General features: G+C 40.7%; 1 protein-coding gene across 2 annotated transcripts in view; it reads left to right on the top strand.

Annotated features, from left to right (window-relative positions):
- PHKA1 (phosphorylase kinase regulatory subunit alpha 1) overlaps positions 1-15,836 on the top strand; it is a 72,246-nt gene extending 56,410 nt beyond the window's left edge. For both annotated transcript variants that reach the window (XM_019747970.3, XM_019747972.3), the window contains 9 exons: positions 940-1,018; positions 1,153-1,282; positions 3,048-3,149; positions 4,063-4,178; positions 6,202-6,252; positions 9,356-9,526; positions 11,304-11,357; positions 12,576-12,776; positions 14,053-15,836. In XM_019747970.3, the coding sequence (XP_019603529.1) occupies positions 940-1,018; positions 1,153-1,282; positions 3,048-3,149; positions 4,063-4,178; positions 6,202-6,252; positions 9,356-9,526; positions 11,304-11,357; positions 12,576-12,776; positions 14,053-14,226 (1,078 nt within the window). In that variant the 3' untranslated portion in view covers positions 14,227-15,836. The remainder of the gene's footprint in view (positions 1-939; positions 1,019-1,152; positions 1,283-3,047; positions 3,150-4,062; positions 4,179-6,201; positions 6,253-9,355; positions 9,527-11,303; positions 11,358-12,575; positions 12,777-14,052) is intronic.
- The last annotated feature ends 4,666 nt before the right edge of the window (positions 15,837-20,502 follow it).

Raw genomic sequence — 20,502 nt, 5'->3', positions numbered from 1 at the left:
CACCTTGCTTCTGGCAAACAGAGCCTTTTATCACAAATCAGGTCAATTTTGTGACTACAGGCACACCTCAGAGATACTGTGGCTTTGGTTCCAGACCACCGCAAGAAAGTGAATATGGCAATAAAGCAAGTCACAGGAATGTTTTGGTTTCCCAGTGCATATAAACGTTATGTTTACACTGTACTGCAGTCTGTTCAGTGTGCAGTAGCACTGTATGCATAACAATGTTATGCATACCTTAATGAAAAGGACCTTTTTTCTAAGAGTGCTCACCATCATCTGAGCCTTCAATGAGTCATAATCTTTTTGCTGGTGGACACTCTGCCTTGATGTCGATCAAAATGCAGCATCTGCAAAGTGTAACAAAGTGCAATAAAACAAGGTGTGCCTTACTGTGGGTAGTCCCAAAGAATATGGCATGGTCCATACCCTATCCCCTAGAGTGCTTAGTATCAAGAGCAAAATCAGAAGTATGGGAGGAGGTGTGCATCTCTCTCTTTCTCTCTCTGTAAAATGATGAAACTATAGAAAATTAGTATAACTCTATAAGATGTGATTGTAAAGTAATAAAATGGCTTCCAAAAGGTACAGCTTAAACTTAATTTATTACTTTCTAGCCATAATAGTTATTTGTGAAGTGTTCAGAATTAACCATGAAAGACTAATGTGGGAGGACACCATAGATAGAGTGAGTTTTAAATAAACTTTCGAAGGAGAATGGCAGTCAAGGTTGAGAGAGGAGAGAGGAGAGCCCTCTTGAGTTGATAGGCACCATGGTGGTTTGAGACGCAATGAACTTTGAAGGCTGAAAGAGCCAGCTTGCTACCAGTAGTGATGAAATGTGGAGGCAGTGACTTGCACTTGGAAGGAGCTTTTTGATGTTCTCAACAGATTTAGGTTGAAGGACTTGCAGAATTTTGTCTTTCTTTTCTTCCTCAGACCTCTGCCCTATGAAGCACTCACGCAGCTGATAGATGAGGCCAGTGAAGGGGACATGAACATTTCAATCCTGACACAGGTGAGCAGAGTTATAAAGCCTAATCTGCTGATTGATATTTTAAAGTTTGTTTACAGTTGACCTGGCAACTGACCACCGAATGGGCCTTGTGGGACGTGCACCGTAATGTTGGTCTCTATCCATTCTGCACACAGGAAATACTGGTATATCTAGCCATGTATATGCGAACTCAGCCTGGCCTCTTTGCCGAAATGTTTCGACTTCGAATTGGTCTGATCATTCAAGTTATGGCGACAGAACTGGCCCAGTCCCTTCGGTGCTCAGGTATTCAACTTAGGAAGTATTTTAGGCAGAATTCACTTTTAATGTAAGTCTACTGAGTTTGGGATCAGGAGGGAAAGAAAGCTAAACCTTTTTATCAGTAGCTCAGAAGCTGCATATAGCAATCTTGTTCACACTTTGTATAATTCTGCTCTACAGCTTCAAAGAGAATAGGAACCTCGTGTCCAGAAACCACCTCAAGCTGGATGTAAGCTCCAGATCACTAGGAGTTAGGAGGCGTAGCAATGGGGAGTGCAGAGCCCCCAAGTGGCGGAGTTTCACAACTTAACTCTGTCGAGGCTCCTATTCTCTTCGACGCTGTTGAGCAGAATTATATAAAGTGTGAAGGGGGCAAAAGGGGACCCCCATGGCATGACTGTTTTTTCCATTGGGATTTGTCTTATTTCAACAATGGCAGAAGAATGGAGATAGAGATTGCAAACTAAAATAAAACCACAATTGCAAAACTCAGTTTTAGCCATTTTTTTCAGTTAAATTTTCCTAAAAGGTTTTTAACTGAGCTGTGAACAAGTGCCTAAATTTATTGATTTGAGTCTAACTTAAATTATATGAGACAATTAATATTATATTTAAGTAACCTCTTAAAGGAAGAGAGCCAATGATTATTTTATACTGACCATATGCCAAACACCGTGCTTTTTGCTTTATATCTACACACATTATCACATTTACTCCTTACAACAACCCTCTGGAGAAAGTATTTTTGTCCCACTTTTACCAGTGAGGAAACAGTCTCAGAGAGGTTAAAAAACTTGCCCAAAGTTATACAGCTCGTAAATAGTGGAAATTGAGTGCAGATTGGCCTGATTCCAGATGATGTCCGGTTTAGCGCATTGTCATGGATTAAATGCACTACATATACATAGTCTCTAGCTGTGGTATCAAGGGATGTTTTATGGGGGTCTGATTATTCAATGAGGGATGAACCCCCAAACATTGTTCACGTTTTCTTAATGACCTGTTATGGATCTTTTTTCCTGTGCATTCATCAAAAGCATAGCTATTTATTTCTTATAGGATAAACTCAAGATCCCCGGGTCTGATATTCAAGGCCCTCAAAGGCCCTCAACAGTCTGTCCTCTACCTCCTACTTCAACAGTCTTCCCACTAATTTTACACACCCCTCATTGGGCACTTAGTATAGCCATGTTTTATTGTTGTTTATCTTGTTTACATGTCCAATCTCTCCCAAGCAATTAGTCAGTCTCTCAAGGTCAAGTACCATGTTTGTACTAACATTGTTTAAAATCACGACCTACATGTAGGGAACTCTTAATAAGTGTCTAATGTTGATGAACAAGTTCAAGTTATCCTCTTGATGTTCTTTGTGATTTCATATCTATTCTCTTTTAAGTCTCTGTATTTCCAGACCGAGAAGTTTTCATAATCATAGTCCATCTGCAGATATATATTCATTGCCTTTCTGACTGGCTTCCAATTCTGTGGTTCTCCTTTTATCCTCCCCACCATCAAATAAAGGTTCTACTGAGTACCCTAATGGTGTGGAGGAGGGCGAAGAAGAAATCAGGAACCTGGTCAATCTAGGAACTAGACAGTTGTCCTTAAATGACTAAAACTCTATTGCAGGATCAATAGCTAGGTAGTATGGTGCTAGAAATTCAGTTTGTAATTCTATTCTTCTAATCATGTGGCTCAAAAGGTCTAAGAAAGAAAGAAATAGAGAAAAATAGGGTGGGGATGGCAGGCCAGTTAGAGACCTCTCTGCCCTAACATCTCTGCTAACTAGCCGAAGAAGCCACAGATGGCCTGATGAATCTCAGTCCTTCTGCCATGAAGAACCTCCTGCATCACATTCTCAGTGGCAAGGAGTTCGGGGTAGAACGAAGCGGTAAGAGTGAATAACTGCGTTTTCATTGTAGAGTGTTTTTTTAAGTGTCTTGTTGATTTTCAACTGTTTTTCTTTTATCAGAGGAACCTTCCCCCCAAAATAAATAGAGCCCCAATATATGAAACAGTTAAAAGCAAAGCTGTCTTCTGGAACAAGATTTGGAAACTACTATATGTCTCATTCTTTTTCCTTAAATGGTAATATCAACTAAGTGGATTACCATCAGATAGTTTTGTTTCGAACTGTTTTAGCCATTCCCTTAAATTATCCTAAGTGTAAGTCTCTACTTTAGGACAACAAACAACCCACATCATGTGAAACTTTCTTGTATTCCAATTGGCAATAATTTAGTGGCACTTACAGTGGTGTGTGTGTGTGTGCCCACGTGTGCGTATGTGTGTGTCTAGCTGCTCCGCTACATCTGATGTATCCTTTCACCTTTAAATTCAAATACATCTAGGGGCCCACCACAAATTAATCTTCCACCTGCACTTGGTGGTCGGCCGTGGTATTTGGTATCTAGTACCTAAAACACCAGAGCAAATGAAAAGGCTTCTCTCTCATGCTCAACTTCTAGGCTTAGGAGAACTAAATATTCATATATATGTGTTAGCTGGATGGATACCAGACCTTAGAGTAGTAAAGCAAAGTTATAACACAGTGTTCCTCAAGCCTTACTGTGCAGCTGGGGGGCTTGCTAAAGTGCAGGCTTTGATTCGGGAGCTGTGGAATGGGACCTGAGAGTCCACTAACAAGCTCCTCGGTGATAGTGACGCTCCTGGTCCATGGTGCACACTTGGAATAGCAAGGCTATAGTTGTTTGTTTTATTAACGTAAAAGCCTTCTAAATGTGGCGTTTAAAAAAATTGGAACCTGATTATACTCTCTGTCTTTGGTGTGTCATGCTATGTAGTGCGCCCCAGTGATTCAAATACCAGCCCTGCTATTTCTATCCACGAAATTGGTGCTGTCGGAGCAACTAAAACTGAACGAACTGGGATCACGCAGTTAAAAAGTGAGATAAAGCAGGTAAGATACTTCTTGGGAGATTAGCTGAGGTATTGACATGTTTAAGAACATTTTTTTGGAATCAGATTGTTGGGATTATGGATTTTGTTTCATATTCAAGTTTAATTTGAGCTATATGTTTTCCAGGTGGAATTTCATAGACTATCTATGTCAACTGAGAGTCAGGTGAAAGAACTAGGGTCCTTTAAATTTAACGTAGTTTAACCTGCCTTTCATTCTACATAACATGCATGAGCTCATGGCCTTTGTACAAATAAGATGACAAGCCATAGACGAGCTTGTTTGATTCTCCTTTACAGAAATCATTTTGTCGCTAGCTTTCCTTTTTCTGGACCAAACTATTTTGCTCATTTTGGAGAAAAGTCATTTGTTTCTGATAGCAAGAGATTAAAATCCGGAGTTCCTCTTGTTATGATTAACATGTCATTTTGGAATTAATTTTCTTTATGAAACTAGACTTAGATTTCTTAGTTTTAAGAACAGATACTAGAGAGAATACAAGATTAAGTGAGGGTCTTTTTTGAAAATCTGTTTTCAGGTATTGTCCTGAAATTACATTTTTATCATTGTCTCGATAGAGGCGTATGAAAAGTGTTGTGGACACACAGAGGACAGGCATTTAAATTAGCCTGGGAGTTGGTGGGAGTCAACAAACACCACATTGTAGTCTCTTACTCACTTTTCCCTACAGATGAAAGTAGATGACTTATTGGTTATACAAAGAAATAGTTAACACCAACTTCCAAGGCTTCTTGCAGAACTCTGGGAAATCGTGGGATTTTAAAGTCTAAGTTGAGAAGATACTAATTTGGTCTCTCCCAGAAATTTTTATGAAAAGCTTAAAACTCCTCTTCCTGCTTTCAAAATAGACTTATGGTAGTTTTGCACTATTAAATCTCATCCAGAAGAGGGGAGGCAAGATAGAAATTCTTTTTAGGAGTCCATTTAGGAAAAGAACAAGCCAATGCTTAAAGTTTAATTTGAAGTAAACTTAATTTGAGTACACTTTTCAGCCACCCTTTCACGTTTATATCATACCAGGGAATAAACATGGACCTTGTGATAGAAAAATGTTCACTCTACAGGTTTTTCCCCAGATATAATTTGGATAATCAGAACATTTTCCTATCTGAAAAGTGAAAGAACTACATTTCCTACTGAAGAGTTAAACTGACTGACGTTGGTTGGTAAACAATTCTTGTTTTGGTTGTAAGATTGTATATAGTCACACAATATCACTTACAAGTTCATTATATATTTAGAACTTGAAGTCCATGTTCCCAGCTACCATATTTCCCCAAAAATAAGACCTAGCCGGACCATCAGCTCCAATGCGTATTTTGGAGCAAAACTTAATATAAGACTCGGTATTATATTATATAATACCGGGTATTATATTTATACTTATATTATATTGTATTGTATTATATTGTATTTTATAGACCTGGTATTATATTACTATATTACATTATTATATTATATAAGAACGGGTCTTATATTAATTTTTGCTCCAAAAACACATTAGAGCTAATGGTCCAGCTAGGTCTTATTTTCAGGGAAACACGGTAGATTAATAGGCTATTAAGGACTTGACCAGCTATATATCATTTCTTTTTTGTTTTACACTTTCACTACCTATAGGAGTCAGAGAAAGCCAAAATCATTAAGACTAATTTAGACAACTGAGAGACCTAAATTTTCATTCCTTTTTTGTTTCCACATATTGATTTCCATCCTCACCTGCCTGTCTGGTATTTTGTATTGTTTTAAGCCCTTTTCCCTACCACTCACTAGTGCCCCCTTTTCTGATTATGGAAAAATATTTTTAAGGTAGTTTTATTTATTTTACCCTTTACTATGACTTCTACAGTAAGGTTATTTCATCAGCTTTTTTAATGATAGCATGCTGGCTAGTTACTCGAATTGTTGTAATTTTACTGTATTAATAACTTACAGACATAAATATTGGTTGCTTTGCCTCATGTCTTTTAAAATTATATTTTCTCACTTTTTTTTCCTATAGTCCAATGGTGGCCATACACTGGGTGTCGATTTGATGTCACCGTCTTTTCTGGTAACTGCTGTTATTTTGTATTATATACCATTCACAAGTGCTTTGAATATCCTGTTATATAAATCATGACATACACTGATTGAAAAGAAAATGAATTATGAACTAAAATAAATATAAATCAACTTCATGTATAGGAGTGAAATCTTTCCATTTCATTCCCAAAAAGGCAAGAAGGGGGGTTCAAACTCCTACCTCTTTTCCATTTCAGAAAGCAAAATTCAGTTTCATAAGTATTTGTTAAGTATCTGATATTCATTTATTCTTTAACTAATATAATTAATCACATGCCTTCTGTGCACCAGGCACTGTACTAGACAGCCTCAGCATCCCCTGGGAACTTCTTAGAAATGTAAAATCTTGGTCCCCACCCAAGGCCTACTGAATCAGAGAGATTTCTAGGTGATTCTCATGCACTTTTGACAACCACTGGGTTAGCTATTCTTCTGATGGTTAATTCATATAGTACATATTAAATGGGTGCCAATTTCATGCCATGCACTGGAAATACAATAGCGCCCTCATGAAGCTTACAGTTTTGGAAGACTGATCTCTGGTTAAATTTCCTTGGTTTAAATCAATGATTCATAATGGTCTATGATTTCAAATTTCTTAGGCTGAAGAGATTAAGGCCAGATGACATTAGGCCAGTGACAATCAAACAAAAAATGGAAAACTATTTGAAAACAATCTTGATATTTCTGTTGACCATAACCAAATACCCTGTAATGAATTAACAGAGTGAGATATGGCCAACTCCGTCACATTCACATTAATAAAGGAGAACAGAGGCATAGAAGAGAAGTTAATCTAAAAACTCAAAATTATCGATATTTGGTTTTGTAAAATAGTCTGAATACACTTTATGGGTTGACCCCACTATCAGCAGCTTAGGGTCTTTTTTTTAAAATTAAAATCGATTGAGGTGACAATGGTTAGTAAAATTACTTGGGTTTCAAGTGTACAATTCTGTAATACATCATCTATATATTCTCTTGTGTGTTCACCACCCAGAATCAGTTCTCCTTCCATCACCATATATTTGATCCCCCTTACCTTCATCTACTATCCCCCACCCCCCTTACCCTCTGGTAACCACTAAGCTATTGTCTGTGTCTATGAGTTTTTGTTTCTCATTTGTTTGTCTTGTTCTTTTGTTGTTTTTGGTTCATAGACCACATATCATTGAAATCATATGGTTCTCTGCTTTTTCTGTCTGACTTGTTTTGCTTAGCATTATAATCTCAAGATCCATCCATGTTGTTACAAATGGCAGTATTTCATCCTTTCTTATGGCAGAGTAGTATTCCATTGTGTGTATATATACCATGTCTTCTTTATCCATTCATCTACTGAAGGACACTTTGGTTGTTTCCATGTCTTGGCCACCGTAAATAAAGCTGCAATGAACATCGGAGCACACATATCTTTACAGATAAATGTTTTCAGATTTTTGGGGAAGATACCCAGGAGAGGGATTGCTGGATCATATGGTAATTCTATTCTTAATTTTTTGAGGAACCTCCACACTGCCTTCCATAACGGCTGCACCAGTCTGCATTCCCACCAACAGTGTATGAGGGTTCCTTTTTCTCCACAGCCTCTCCAGCACTTGTTACTATTTGTCTTGTTGATGATAGCCATTCTGACTGGGGTGAGGTGATATCTCATTGTGGTTTTTATGTGCATTTCTCTGATGGTTAGTGATGCTGAGCATTTTTTCATATATCTGTTGGCCATTTGTATGTCTTCTTGGGAGAAGTGTGTTCAGGTCCTTCGCTTGTATCCCATAATTTTTTTTTATTGGGGGAGGGGAACAGGACTTTATTGGGGAACAGTGTGTACTTCCAGGCCTTTTTTCCAAGTCAAGTTGTTGTCCTTTCAATCTTAGTTGTGGAGGGTGCCGTTCAGCTTCAAGTTGTTGTCCTTTCAGTCTTAGTTGCGGAGGGCACAGCTCAGCTCCAGGTCCAGTTCCTGTTTCTAGTTGCAGGGGGCTTAGCCCACCATCCCTTGCAGGACTCCAACTGGCAACCTTGTGGTTGAGAGGACGCACTCCAACCAACTGAGCCACCCCAGAGCTCAGCGGCAGCTCAGCTCAAGGTGCCGTGTTCAATCTTAGTTGCAGGGGGCGCTGCCCACCATCCCTTGCAGGACTCGAGGAGTTGAACCGGCAACCTTGTGGTTGAGAGCCCACTGGCCCATGTGGGAATCGAACCGGCAGCCTTCGGAGTTAGGAGCATGGAGCTCTAACCGCCTGAGCCACCGGGCCGGCCCCCATAATTTTTGATATGTTGGGTTTTCATTAATCTCAGAGTGTTTTGTAATTTTCCTTGGATTTCTTCCCTAACCCACTGGTTATTTAGGGGTGTGTTGTCTAATTAGCACATATTTATAAATTTCCTTCCCAAATTTATTTCCCAAATTTCCTTCTGTTAATTGATTTCTACCCTGTTTCCCCAAAAATAAGACCTAGCCGGACAATCAGCTCTAATGTGTCTTTTGGAGCAAAAATTAATGTAAGTCCCAGTATTACATTATATTTATTATATTTATTATATTCATTGTATTTATTGTATTTATTGTATTATATTAGACCCAGTCTTATAGTAAAATAAGACTGGGTCTTATGTTAATGTTTGCTCCAAAAGACGCATTAGAGCTGATTGTCTGGCTAGGTCTTACTGAAACACAGTAATTTCATGTCATTGTAGTCAGAGAACATACTTTCTCTGGTTTCAATTCTTTTAAATTGATTGAGGCCTGTGTTATAGCCCATGAGAGCCACAAACTAAGTCATAGACCAGCTAGAAGTTTAACAGAGAACCAGAGAAAGACAGCTAAAAACCTTTCATGTCATCAGTATTTTTATTGCTCTTCATATGTACCACTAGATTGCTTTCTAAAAGGATTGCACTAGTTTACATTGCTGCTAGCTACTCATAAGTCTACTAGCTTCACTGTAACCAGTTTTTCTTGGGTGTTACACTTAATATGTGGTAGAATTCTGCAGAATGGGTTTCTTATTCACTGTGGTATAATACTTTATCAGAGAAACAGAGATAACTTTTGATTCGTATTCTTTTCTCTCCTTTTTTTTCCTCCCAAGTCACCTGGAACCTCTATGACTCTAAGTAGTGGCTCCTTTACTAGTGCATGTGATGAACAGACATTTAAAGATAATCGTCAAGGTCAGTGGCAACGCCGAAGAAGGTTGGATGGTGCACTGAACAGAGTCCCAATTGGATTTTATCAAAAAGTATGGAAAGTTTTGCAGAAGGTGAGCATACACATTGCAGATGTCTCTTTATTTTCTGCTTTGAAATCCTCATTCTTCTTGGCTGAAATATGATACGCCCATGACATCACAGCAATTATAGATGTCATAGCCTTGTATGGACAAAACCTAGAAGAAAACATAAAAACGAAACAGTTAATTTGTTATTTTGACATTACTGATAATTCAGTCTCTTTCGACTGTTGTTCTTATGATGTTGTTTATAAATTAGATTTCAAAAATCATCACTTCTCTGCTTTCGGCCACAGTTGGACATTGTGGGACATTGTGATACATTTGCTGCTAATCAAATGAGTTTGGTGATAAAGAGCTCATGTTCTTTGTAGCTATTGTAGAGTGGAAATGTTATTTGTAGCAGTGTGCTGTTGATAACCAAATGTCACTGTAGTCAAACAACTGTGGCATTAGGGAGTTTGTATAAGAAGCCCTTACCCATATTTTTTCCTGGATGAAAACTACTAAATACGTGCAAAGTCATAATGATGTTAATAGTCCAAATAGTGTGTTGATGTGACCAATTTTGTTTTTCTTTCAAAGGCTTAGTTTGCCAAAGACGTTTAAGGGGACATCACACCGTTATGATTGTGACAGATGTAGAAGGTCAAGAAGACCCTTTCCTCTTTCATAGGTCTCATTTGTAGTGTCTTAGGTGGCACTTTTTGCTTCATTGCCCTTGGCAAGAACCTGAAGAATACTTCATCCAGGACTTCCAAACCTTTAGTTATGTTTCTCCCCTTGGCACATGAATATTCTTCCGGGGACAGAATCAGGTGATCTTTTGGAAAGGTGGAAGTTGATTCCTCAGACTATCAGCTCCGGCAGTCTTCCGTTCACACAGTGCCTTCCATCTGCCTTCTATAGCACAGTGCTGACAGATATGCACTCTGTCCTGTTATGCCTGGGTTACAGCAATTCAATTTCACCAAGGTGTTTAATCTGTAGTTAGCTATAATGCAAGCCCAAAATGTGTAATGATAAAGGTGTAAAACCACAGGCTGTGAGAATATAAAAGAAGGAACATTTCAGTCTGAATAGGAAGATTGGATGTTTTGTGGCAGAATCAAAACCTGGACTTGGAATCCTGGTCTGAGAGGGAAAACAAATGCCCTGTTTTTTCATTCCATTCTTCTCAGAGTATAAATGTAACATAATCACTTTGCATATATATTTGAAGGCTGGTAATTCTCTGTACGAAGACTGTTATTTGTCATAAGGAACATGGGACGGAAGTGTTGATAAACCTATTGGATTGAAATCTTTATCTGGTTTAATATATAATGTCTTGGCTTTATTTAAAACCTAAAATGGCAAGTCATTAATTGCCATTGCTTTTTAACAACTGAGTTAACAGTGAGGGGGAAGATGAAATATCATTCATTCATAAAGTGTGTCTTGAGCATCTGCTGTGGACTAAGCAAAGAAGAAAACAGATCACAGTCTCTGACCTTGTGGAAATTACATGCTATGAGGGAGAGACAAACAATTAATAACAAACATAATAAGTAAATTATACAGGATGTTAAAAGAGGACAAGTACTACAGGAGCAGAACAGCAGGGTGAAGGGTTCAGGAGTGCTGATGGGGAATGCTTAACTAGAAAGTTGGGTGTCCTGTAGTCCAACCCTGCTTGTTGCCACAGTCATCATAACCCCTTGGCAAGGACACTTGAGTTGTGGGGTCTTTCACTGGCCTGTGTCTCCTTGCAGCCTCCCAGTTATCAGCATATCGTTGGTGACAACATGTTTTTGCTGTTTTGCAGTGTCATGGACTTTCTGTGGAAGGTTTTGTTCTTCCTTCTTCAACCACTAGAGAGGTAAGATTCTGTGTCTTTCACATTTATGTGACTGATAGTTCTCTGGCTAAAGTATTTCACTGATCACTTTTCACAATAGTAGATCTGTGTTTTTGTAAATGAACTGAACATGAAATGCATTTCAAGAAAGGAGAAAGTGTTTTAAAAATAGAACAGGAATATTAGAGAATAATTAGGCATTATGTTAATTATATAGGGACAGTTTCTTTTTAATGGTTTATCAAGCGTGGCTGATTTATGTCACTGTTGCCAGAGTTGGCGAGGGTAGACAAGATAGAAACATGTTGCCATAGACAACAGACATAGACTGTCATGTGCTTTCGTGTTTTGCTTTTTGCCCAATCGCATGGAAATTTTAAAGAAATAGCTTTTATGCAAAATCGACAAAGGATCTAGAATTAGAAAGCTAGGACTAGTAAGATTGTACGTAAGTAGATTGGATAGTACATAGAAAATTCTTGAAAATATTGGAATTGTTACAGAGAATGACTGGAGAGGCGGGTACAGAAAGCTAATGCTTCAGAGCTTCACTCTTGCCTATAGACCAATTTTCTAGTAAAGAACACTATCCTCCATTTGTCTTTTTCAGCCCTTAAGCAAGATTAAAATGTTAATGGAATTAATACATACTTGAATGGTACATTTAAGACTCTTCAAAGTGCCTTCACACATTCTTTCATTTGACCTTTAACAGAACTATGTGAGATAGCTAGGATGGGATTCTAGTTCCTGATTTACAGATAAGAAAACAAATTTAGACAGATGAATTCTCCAAGGTCATAGAACTAGTAACTGACAAAGACAGGACTTGAACCCAGGTCTTTAGACTCCAAATCTACATTGCCACCCTAAGCTATACACTCACTACAATTTTACCGAAAATTATGTCTCAGTCCCCTTGACCCAAAGTCTATTTCTGGGAGTTCATCCTAACGAAATAATTCAACAGAGGGAAAAAAAGCCCTACGTGTGTGTTTATAGCAGCATTAGTCCCAAGCATAAAACTGGAAGTAACCTAAACGTGGGAATGGTTGTGTAAATAGTGGCATTGACACTTTTGTGACTCTCGGTAGGCATTGCGAGATTGCCTTCCCAAAAGACTGGGCCAACTTCTTCAGTTACTTTAAAGGGGGCTGAAGCAGCCTCTTGGCTACACTGCTTTTACTGCCTCCTGGATGATGGGCTCTTCGGAAGTGATTTTCTTTTTCTCTGTCACAGATGACTCCAGGAGAGATTAAATTCTCTGTTCATGTGGAGTCTGTCCTAAACCGTGTACCTCAGCCAGAGTACCGCCAGCTTCTGGTTGAAGCCATCCTTGTTCTCACCATGATGGCGGATATTGAAATTCATAGTATCGGAAGCATCATTGCTGTGGAAAAAATTGTGCATATTGCCAATGACTTGTTCCTTCAAGAACAGGTAGGCAAACCTGTTGTTTTCTGTAAGGGGGGCGTCTGACGCTCACCTGACTGCATTCAGAGCTTCTCATGAGGCCAAAGTCATTTTCTTGTGCCCTCTTCCTCAAAGTTCTTTTCTGGGCCCCCTTTGTAGTAACTCTGAGCTCTGTTTGCAAAGGCAGTAGGCTGCGAGGTGACCCCTGTCTTTCACCATGTGTTTTGTGGTTGTGTTAGATGATAAAATTGCATGGAACTCAGGAGGCTTTTATACGCTTTTCATTATATTTCAAATTTCTTATCATGCTACTTTTTGTAGTAATAAGAAACTCTTGGATATCATATCCTTTCTGGGCTATGAAGGAAACTAGAAGGTTTGTGTTTTTACTTTAGTTTTCTTTTGCTTTTGCTACTTACCTATAGGAAAATGTCAAAGTGAAACTTTTTTTTTAATTTGTAAGAGTTTATTTGAGCCAAACTGACGACAATAGCCAGGAAGCAAAGTGTCAACAGATTGAGAAAATACTCCCAAAGTGAAACTTTTAATTCTACATTTTTCTCATTTTTCTAATAAATCTTCTTCCAGGAAATCAACCCCATTTTAAAAATGTAAACTATTTATTGAAAGCTTTCCAAATGTTTCCTAAATTAAATGTGGGAACATAAGGCGCTGTTGTCAGTAGGAAAATTTCCAAAGCAGGTAATAGGTGTTTCATTCTATTAGGTAGGCACTGTGGGGCGATGCAGAAGAAATGAAAAGTATCCAGGATTTTCTAGGCAGTCCTAATTTTAAATATTCTGGATTGCAGTTGGTCAGTCCAGGTATCAGAAAATGGGATCCCTTTTAGACATAGACTCTAACTTGGAAAGCTTATGGTCTATTTGAATTAAGTCAGCTTAGAGAGAAATCATGTCCAAACACAAGAAAAAACAATCACAGCTGAAATCAGCAGTAAGTCTCAGACCAGAGCACCTCAAGGGTGATTTCTAAGTCTCAACATTTGCATTTTCATAGGCACAGCTCATTTAATTAACAATTATATTTAGCTCTTAAAAATTCTAAACACTGAATACTTTTAAAATAATTTCATATGATTTGGGGATCCAGTGGAGAATTCATGTTTAGAAACTCACATTCACCGCTTTGTGCCGAACCCTGAGCCCTTCCTGGCTAACCAGCCTAAGATGCAGCATGTTGGTGATGGGGAGCAGGCACTGAGTGATCTTAGTGAAGAGCTGAATTAGTAGGAGTAGTAATTTTTCCTTTCCCCTGTGTTCTCCCACCCTTAAAAACCAAACAGAAAACCCTCGGCGCAGATGATACCATGCTGGCAAAGGATCCTGCGTCTGGCATCTGTACTCTTCTGTATGACAGCGCACCTAGTGGCAGGTTTGGCACCATGACCTACCTGTCCAAGGCAGCCGCCACCTACGTGCAAGAGTTCCTGCCACACAGCATCTGTGCCATGCAGTGAGGCCTTTGGGCAGCTGCTTGCTTCCTCCATTGATTGTGCATGAAAGTGATCACTCCCACCCTGTCCCATTCCAACCCATCACTCCCAAGAAGAGTAAACTTTCGTGATAAACTAACTGCTGTAGAAGAAGTGAGCCCTTGCCCAGGGCATATGCTCACCCAGGCACTGCACTGGGGGCTCACAAAAGTGCACCTGAGTTTTTGTTCTCTAGATTGGTTACAAACTTATGTTTCTAATTCTGTTTGGAGAGCAGGTGTGAACAATAACTTGTTCCTAAAGTTTGGTCTTTCTTCTGTGAATGAGTGGTGGGTACTTTGGGACATGATTTCAAGTGAGCAAAACCCTGAATTCTTGCGTTTTAGGCTGCTGTAACTGGAAATCTGTATTCTAAGTGCCTTTTCTTAGGAAGAGAGAGTAGCAGTTTGTGGCTTTCTTGTTTGCTCACATGTTGCCTCACGCTGAGTGATGAACTCCTTTCTGTGTAGGATTCCTGTCTCAGCTTTTGCCTGTTCTGTATCTGCCCCTTTGGTGAAACACAAAAAATTGCAAGTACAGTGTGTCTACTTCAGGATTGTGTATTAACACTTGAAATCACTTTTTATAAAGATTGCTGGTACTTAGAACTGTATTTGTAGCAGAAAATGCAGAATAACCCAGAGAAATGCAGCCAGGAGCCCAAGTGCAGAGAGGAAGGGGGCAGAAGAGAAGATACCTGGGAGCAAAGAGGGCATCAGAGGTGGGCAGTGCCATGCTGCTGGCACACCACACCGACAATGACTGAAGCCTCTGTCTTTCTTCCCCACTGCTCAGCTGGCCCCTGCCTCAGCCTCACTCACTACTACTTTGTGCAGTTGTGGGCACTCTGCCCTCATGACGTCATCTACTCCTGATTACCTCCAAGTACCATGACACTGGGCATTAAGGCTTCCACATATGCATTTGAGAGGCACACATTCAGTCCATAGCACTTTCCTTCTCCTGATTTATGTGTAGGCTTTACGAATTTCCCGGTTTGCACTCAGAGAACTTCCTACTTCAACCCCTTCCTTTCCCTCAGGTTTTTCTCCAAGAATGGGGATGGAGATGGGGGACTCTCTACATAATTCTTACGGAACCAGTGACAGTCTTATGAGTAGATGTGAATAAGTGGGCATGGCAGAAATAAGTGGTAGAAAACAGATGGTAGAAACAAAGAGAGGATGGCCAGCCTTCTCCATGCCTCTCTTAGAGCAAATGGAAACAGTAAGTAGCTTTCTGCTTCCAGGATTTTCTGGTCACTTATAAAGGTAATTTCCAACCTGTTCTGAAACTTGGTCTTTGCACTGGCTGCACGTATACCCCAGCCACAGGTAATGAGTACATCTGGGGTGCAGAGGTGAAAGCACTGCCTAAGGTGACACCACCGACGGCGGCATTTCTCTGGGTTTATTACGAAGCTGTCCATCACGGTGCTCCCCATGTGCTAGTTCACTTTTAAAGCAGCTTTTTAGAAAACTCGATTTGTATTTTACTCATTTTAAGCATGTCATACTAAAAGACACATTGGATTTTTTTTAAAAGCACTGATGTTTTGAAAATAGAATAAAACATTACAATTTCCAATTAAATCATATCTGGTGCCAATGTGTAAAACTCAATATGTGTTTTTGTGGTGGAGTTTATTTTATGGCTCTATTGTATATACTCTAATTATACAGTACAGTCAAGGCTCGTTAATTGGGTCAAAGTAGGATAGGACTCATACATCATACATTATATAATATGTTATATATGTCAAGAAATGCAGTTTTATTGTTCAAATACATAGCCGCTCAAAGCAGGCACACTAAATTCAGTTGGATTCATTGAGTCTTTGCGGCATCTGTTCCGATGAACGAGTAAGACTGATTTTTACAGGGAATTGTATGCAGCTGGTGGGACGAAAGTCATTCTCAGCCACAGCTCCCAAAACCTCTACCATGCCTTTTGCACTTACCAAACACCTAGTACCAGCACTAACGTGGGGAGATACCCTGTTTTCCACATTTAGGCCTCATTTCCTATTAAACTCAAGTAACCGCAGGTTGTTTGCCCAGGACAGTAACCATTTATGCCTGTTGTCCTGGCCTAATAATAGTACTCTCTGTCACTCTCGAAAGTGTCCCAGTTTGGAAGATATGGTCACCCTATATTTAGCAGAAGTCTGATTTCTTTTAAGGCCTAAAAGCCAAGGCCCTGTTCTCAGACCGCAGGTAGTACGCATGCACTAGTAGTGTGGGGTTGAGGACAACAACGGGGGGACTCCCCAAAATTAAGGACTGTTTAGCATAAGAGGTCTTAAAGAAGAACCGATATTTGAGTGCTTACCAAATGCCAGGTATTGTTATACGGGCACTTGGCATGAGCTGAGGCACTGAGCGTTCAAGCAAATTGTCTGAAATCAAACAGCTAGTAGGTGGCGGAGCTGGGATTTGAGCCCAAGCAATCTGACTGTAGAGTTCACATTCTCAACACAACACTCCCCAAGGAAAAGACATTAGGAAGCGTCGTGAAAACAAGGGGTTAGTCTGTTCAGTACAGTTGAGGTATCAGTAGGCAGATTGTAAAATGCACAAAAGAAGGGGGACCAGAGGGAGAGGTGCCTTTTTAATGCGTTTCCTTTTCCTTCTGCCTGCTTCTGCCAGTAAGTGAGGGCAGGAGAGGTCACCAGAAGAAGTGGCACAGCCAGGATTCAACCTACTTCCTCTGACCTCACGTCCTCTGACCGCAAACCCAGTGTTTTGGGGAGGGCCGTATTAGGCAGGTGGAAAATTGAGGTTAGGGGCGTGTGGCATGGTTTGTACCCTCTTGATCATGAGCAAGGGTCCACTCTCTCTGTGAGATCTGCTGCCAATTTCAGAGCCTTGTGCAACAATTTATCTTTCTCCATAGTTGAATCATCTTGCTACATTGTGTGCCAAATGAGGATACTGTTTGCAGTTTGAAAGCAATGAATGCTCATGGGTCCAAGTGTTCAGCTACCTATCTATTGCTAGATCTGAAAGAACACCTAGAAGAATCTATTTTCATGTCATCTGATTAGAGTCCACACTTTAGGGTATCCGTTGGCCAGCCTGTACCCTGCTGTCTCCCTTCCACTGCCTGTCCATGAAGGTCCAGCACAAGTCTCGTGTCCTGCTTCTATTGCCCACCCATCATGATCTGGCCTTTCGGTCCACCCTGACAGCTCCAGAGACTCCTTCCCTCTGTCTACAAACACGTGCATTTCTCTCTTGTCCTGAAATACATTCCTGGGCTCTGACATCCCCCCGGGCTGATACACTAACTCCTTCCTTTCACAGTCCCATTTCTTCAAGGAGGAAGCTACACTTGAGAGTATTGGCTTCGCTTCTTAACCCCTTGCCATCTGGCTTCCTCACCTACCTCCCATGGATCCACAGGTGAGGTTCCTGACTCGTCGCGAGGTTATCACAGTCTGCGGGTGCACAGACCTCTCAGGCCGCACTAACCCCCGAAGTGCACACTGGAGGTAGGTGTATAGAGATTTATTGTAGGGAAGACAGTCGCTCTCCACCAATGCAGAGACACTGTCTCCGCTCCTCCTCTGCCCCCACACTCCGCTCTACCCTCGGGCTGGGGCGAGAGGAGGACACAACATGGGAGGGCATGAGACCCTCCCCTGGAGGATTAAAGAACCTGGGGCATTTTTAGAAATAGCTACATAATGTTTTTAACCACTTTGAAACACACAGCAACTTGAATATTTCAAAGTAAATCTCAAAAATATCTATTTACAGTACAGTAAGAGGGGCTTGTGCAAACGACAGAAAGGGGGACAGTCAGTCCTGCTGAACTGAGCTGTGCCGGCAACAGGATGATATACCACTAACACTGGACCAGGTGTACCTATGAAACCTGAAGGGGAGGAGCCAGGAGTGGGGAGTCCAGGAGGGAACCCTTGTATTTAAGAAGGGGGCTGCCACCTTCTGCAGGCTCGCTCATCCAGGCCTCAGGTGGCTTCTGCTCTCCCAGCAGCTGTCCTTGAGGGGGTCCAGCTCAGAGAGGCCCTTGTCCTTCTGAGTGGATTTCCAGCATCTGCTCACACTCCACCTTGGCCAGAAAGAGTTCAAAGGAGACCATCGTCACCTGGAGGGTCTCCACGAACTCGGAGCTTGTATGCAGTCCCCACTTGGGCATGTACCCCTGTCAGGATGGCTCGGATGTCCTCTTCCAGGAACATAGACCTGACGTAATAAATGTAGGGCCCATGAAGGTCTTGATGCTTCGGAATTCCTTCCTCCATGGCGAGAGGAGAGCAATGTCCCTGGTTTGCAGCCAGTGGAAGGCACCGTGCAAACCCACAGGCTGCAGGAGCTCACAGAACTGCATCAGCCGGAATTGGTTGTGCAGGCCAAGCAAGGTCGAGGCTGCCCCCGCAGGTACGCATTGTTGCCAAGCCGCTGCTGGCTGGTGGTGCTGTCCACTTTGCCCTCATGGAATTGCCCATACCTCCAGAATAGGGCATCCTTATGTTTTGTATCAATTGAACTGGGTTCCCCCATCCGATCCAGGCATGGGGAGCTACCTTATCTCTTCCTCGGCGTCTGGGTTAGAGGCAAGGACAGCCAAGGGAAGCGAGGAGCAGCGGCCACAGCCAGGCCTCTAGTCTTTCAATAGCTCATCTCCCTACACAACACTGCTGTAGAAATCTTTTTTTTTTTTTTTTTTTTAAGATTTCTGTTTAAATGTCTCCCCATTTCCCACAGGATCAAATCTGTTATCTTTAGTCTGACATTCAAAACCCTTCATGATCCAGTCACTTCAACTAGACTAGAAATATTCTTTTTGTTTTTGCTTATGTTGTTCATTATAGTCTGCGTGCCCTCCCCTGGCTCCCATGTTCCCCAAGTAAAATCCCGTCCATCTGCTAAGACCCTCTCCAATGCCACTGAATAAGATTCCCAGTTGCACTGAGTAAGTACGGACCAGTTGTTAAGTACTTAATGCTTATTTACTAAGCAATCTAAGCAGCCTACATTCATTATCTGACTCTATATGGCAGATTTTTTTGTATATTTGTGAGATCTCTACAAGAATGCAAATTCCCTGAGAGCAGAGATCAGATTATAATTCAGCTTGAGGACTGAATCCTCAGCTGTTCTGTACCCTTAGTTGATGTCGGATAAATGTTGAATGAGTGACTAAATGATTACACAGCTTTCAAGTAGTTGCTATGGGAAGATATAAAAGAAGCATGAGAACTTACATTTTAGTTAAAGAACAAATCACAATTAAAAAGAACATTTCTGGAATAGTAAGTATTGAGGGGATACTAAATGGAGTGTTGAACAAAGTTAGATTTAACAGAGTTATCCTGGAGGAACCAGGTTTATATAGTAAAGGGAACATTCAAATGCTTCATTGTCAGGCAGACAGACCTGGTTTTGAATTCCTGCTTTTCTGTTTGTTAAGAGTGTGACTTTGAACTCTTAGAGAGTTATTTTCTCTCTCTAAAGTGCATCTGTAAAATGGGCATATGACAACGTCCTTCATAGAACTGTTGCAAGGATGAAATGAAATAATATATGCCAGTGCATATCACAATGCTCAATACCGTAGAGTAAAAAAGGAAGGTCAATTTTAAAGAAGGTAAGGAGATTGGCCAGTTTGCTTCAGTACATAAGGTCCCTTAGGAACCTGGGAATACTGGTGGTAATTCTGAAACTGCTTCAGGATGCTCTTTTAATGTGGACCATCACATGAAACCTAAAATCTTTTTCTAACAAAAGCAAAGGGAGGGAGGGAAGAGGATATGCTTGCACACGAATTTTCAAGCAGTAATTTGACATCATTGCTTGATTGGAACCTACCAAGCAATTTCCAGAGTAGCAGCCAGCCTCTTGGAATGGTGCCATCGGTTTGGCCAGAGTAAATTATTGTTAACTCTTACACGAACATGGTAAGAGTTCCTGAAAAGCAATACACCGAAATTGTGGCACAGAATTTACTATGCAAACTTTTCAAATCTTTTGTAGCATTAGTTGGCCCCCCACCAAGAATTCCCTCTGAGGGAGCTGGATGGTGCTGTTGGTGGCAACACTGTGTCTGCCGTTAACTGTTTCTGTGGGTGTATTTTCAGATTGAGATAATTCATAATGAGCTGAGGCTTTTTTTTTTTTTTTTTTTTTACCGCTAAAACTCAAATTCGCGGCTATTTTAGTAATTAGCCCCGGTTCTTCCGCTACTCAAAGCCCTCGAAACTACATCTCCCAGCATGCTCTGAAGCTGTCTGACCTC

This window comes from Rhinolophus sinicus, chromosome 18 (assembly GCF_057876585.1).
Source record: "Rhinolophus sinicus isolate RSI-liver-muscle chromosome 18, RSI-T2T, whole genome shotgun sequence".
In the NCBI taxonomy this organism is placed as follows: Eukaryota; Metazoa; Chordata; class Mammalia; order Chiroptera; family Rhinolophidae; genus Rhinolophus; species Rhinolophus sinicus.
This window is presented reverse-complemented; position numbering and strand designations above follow the sequence as displayed.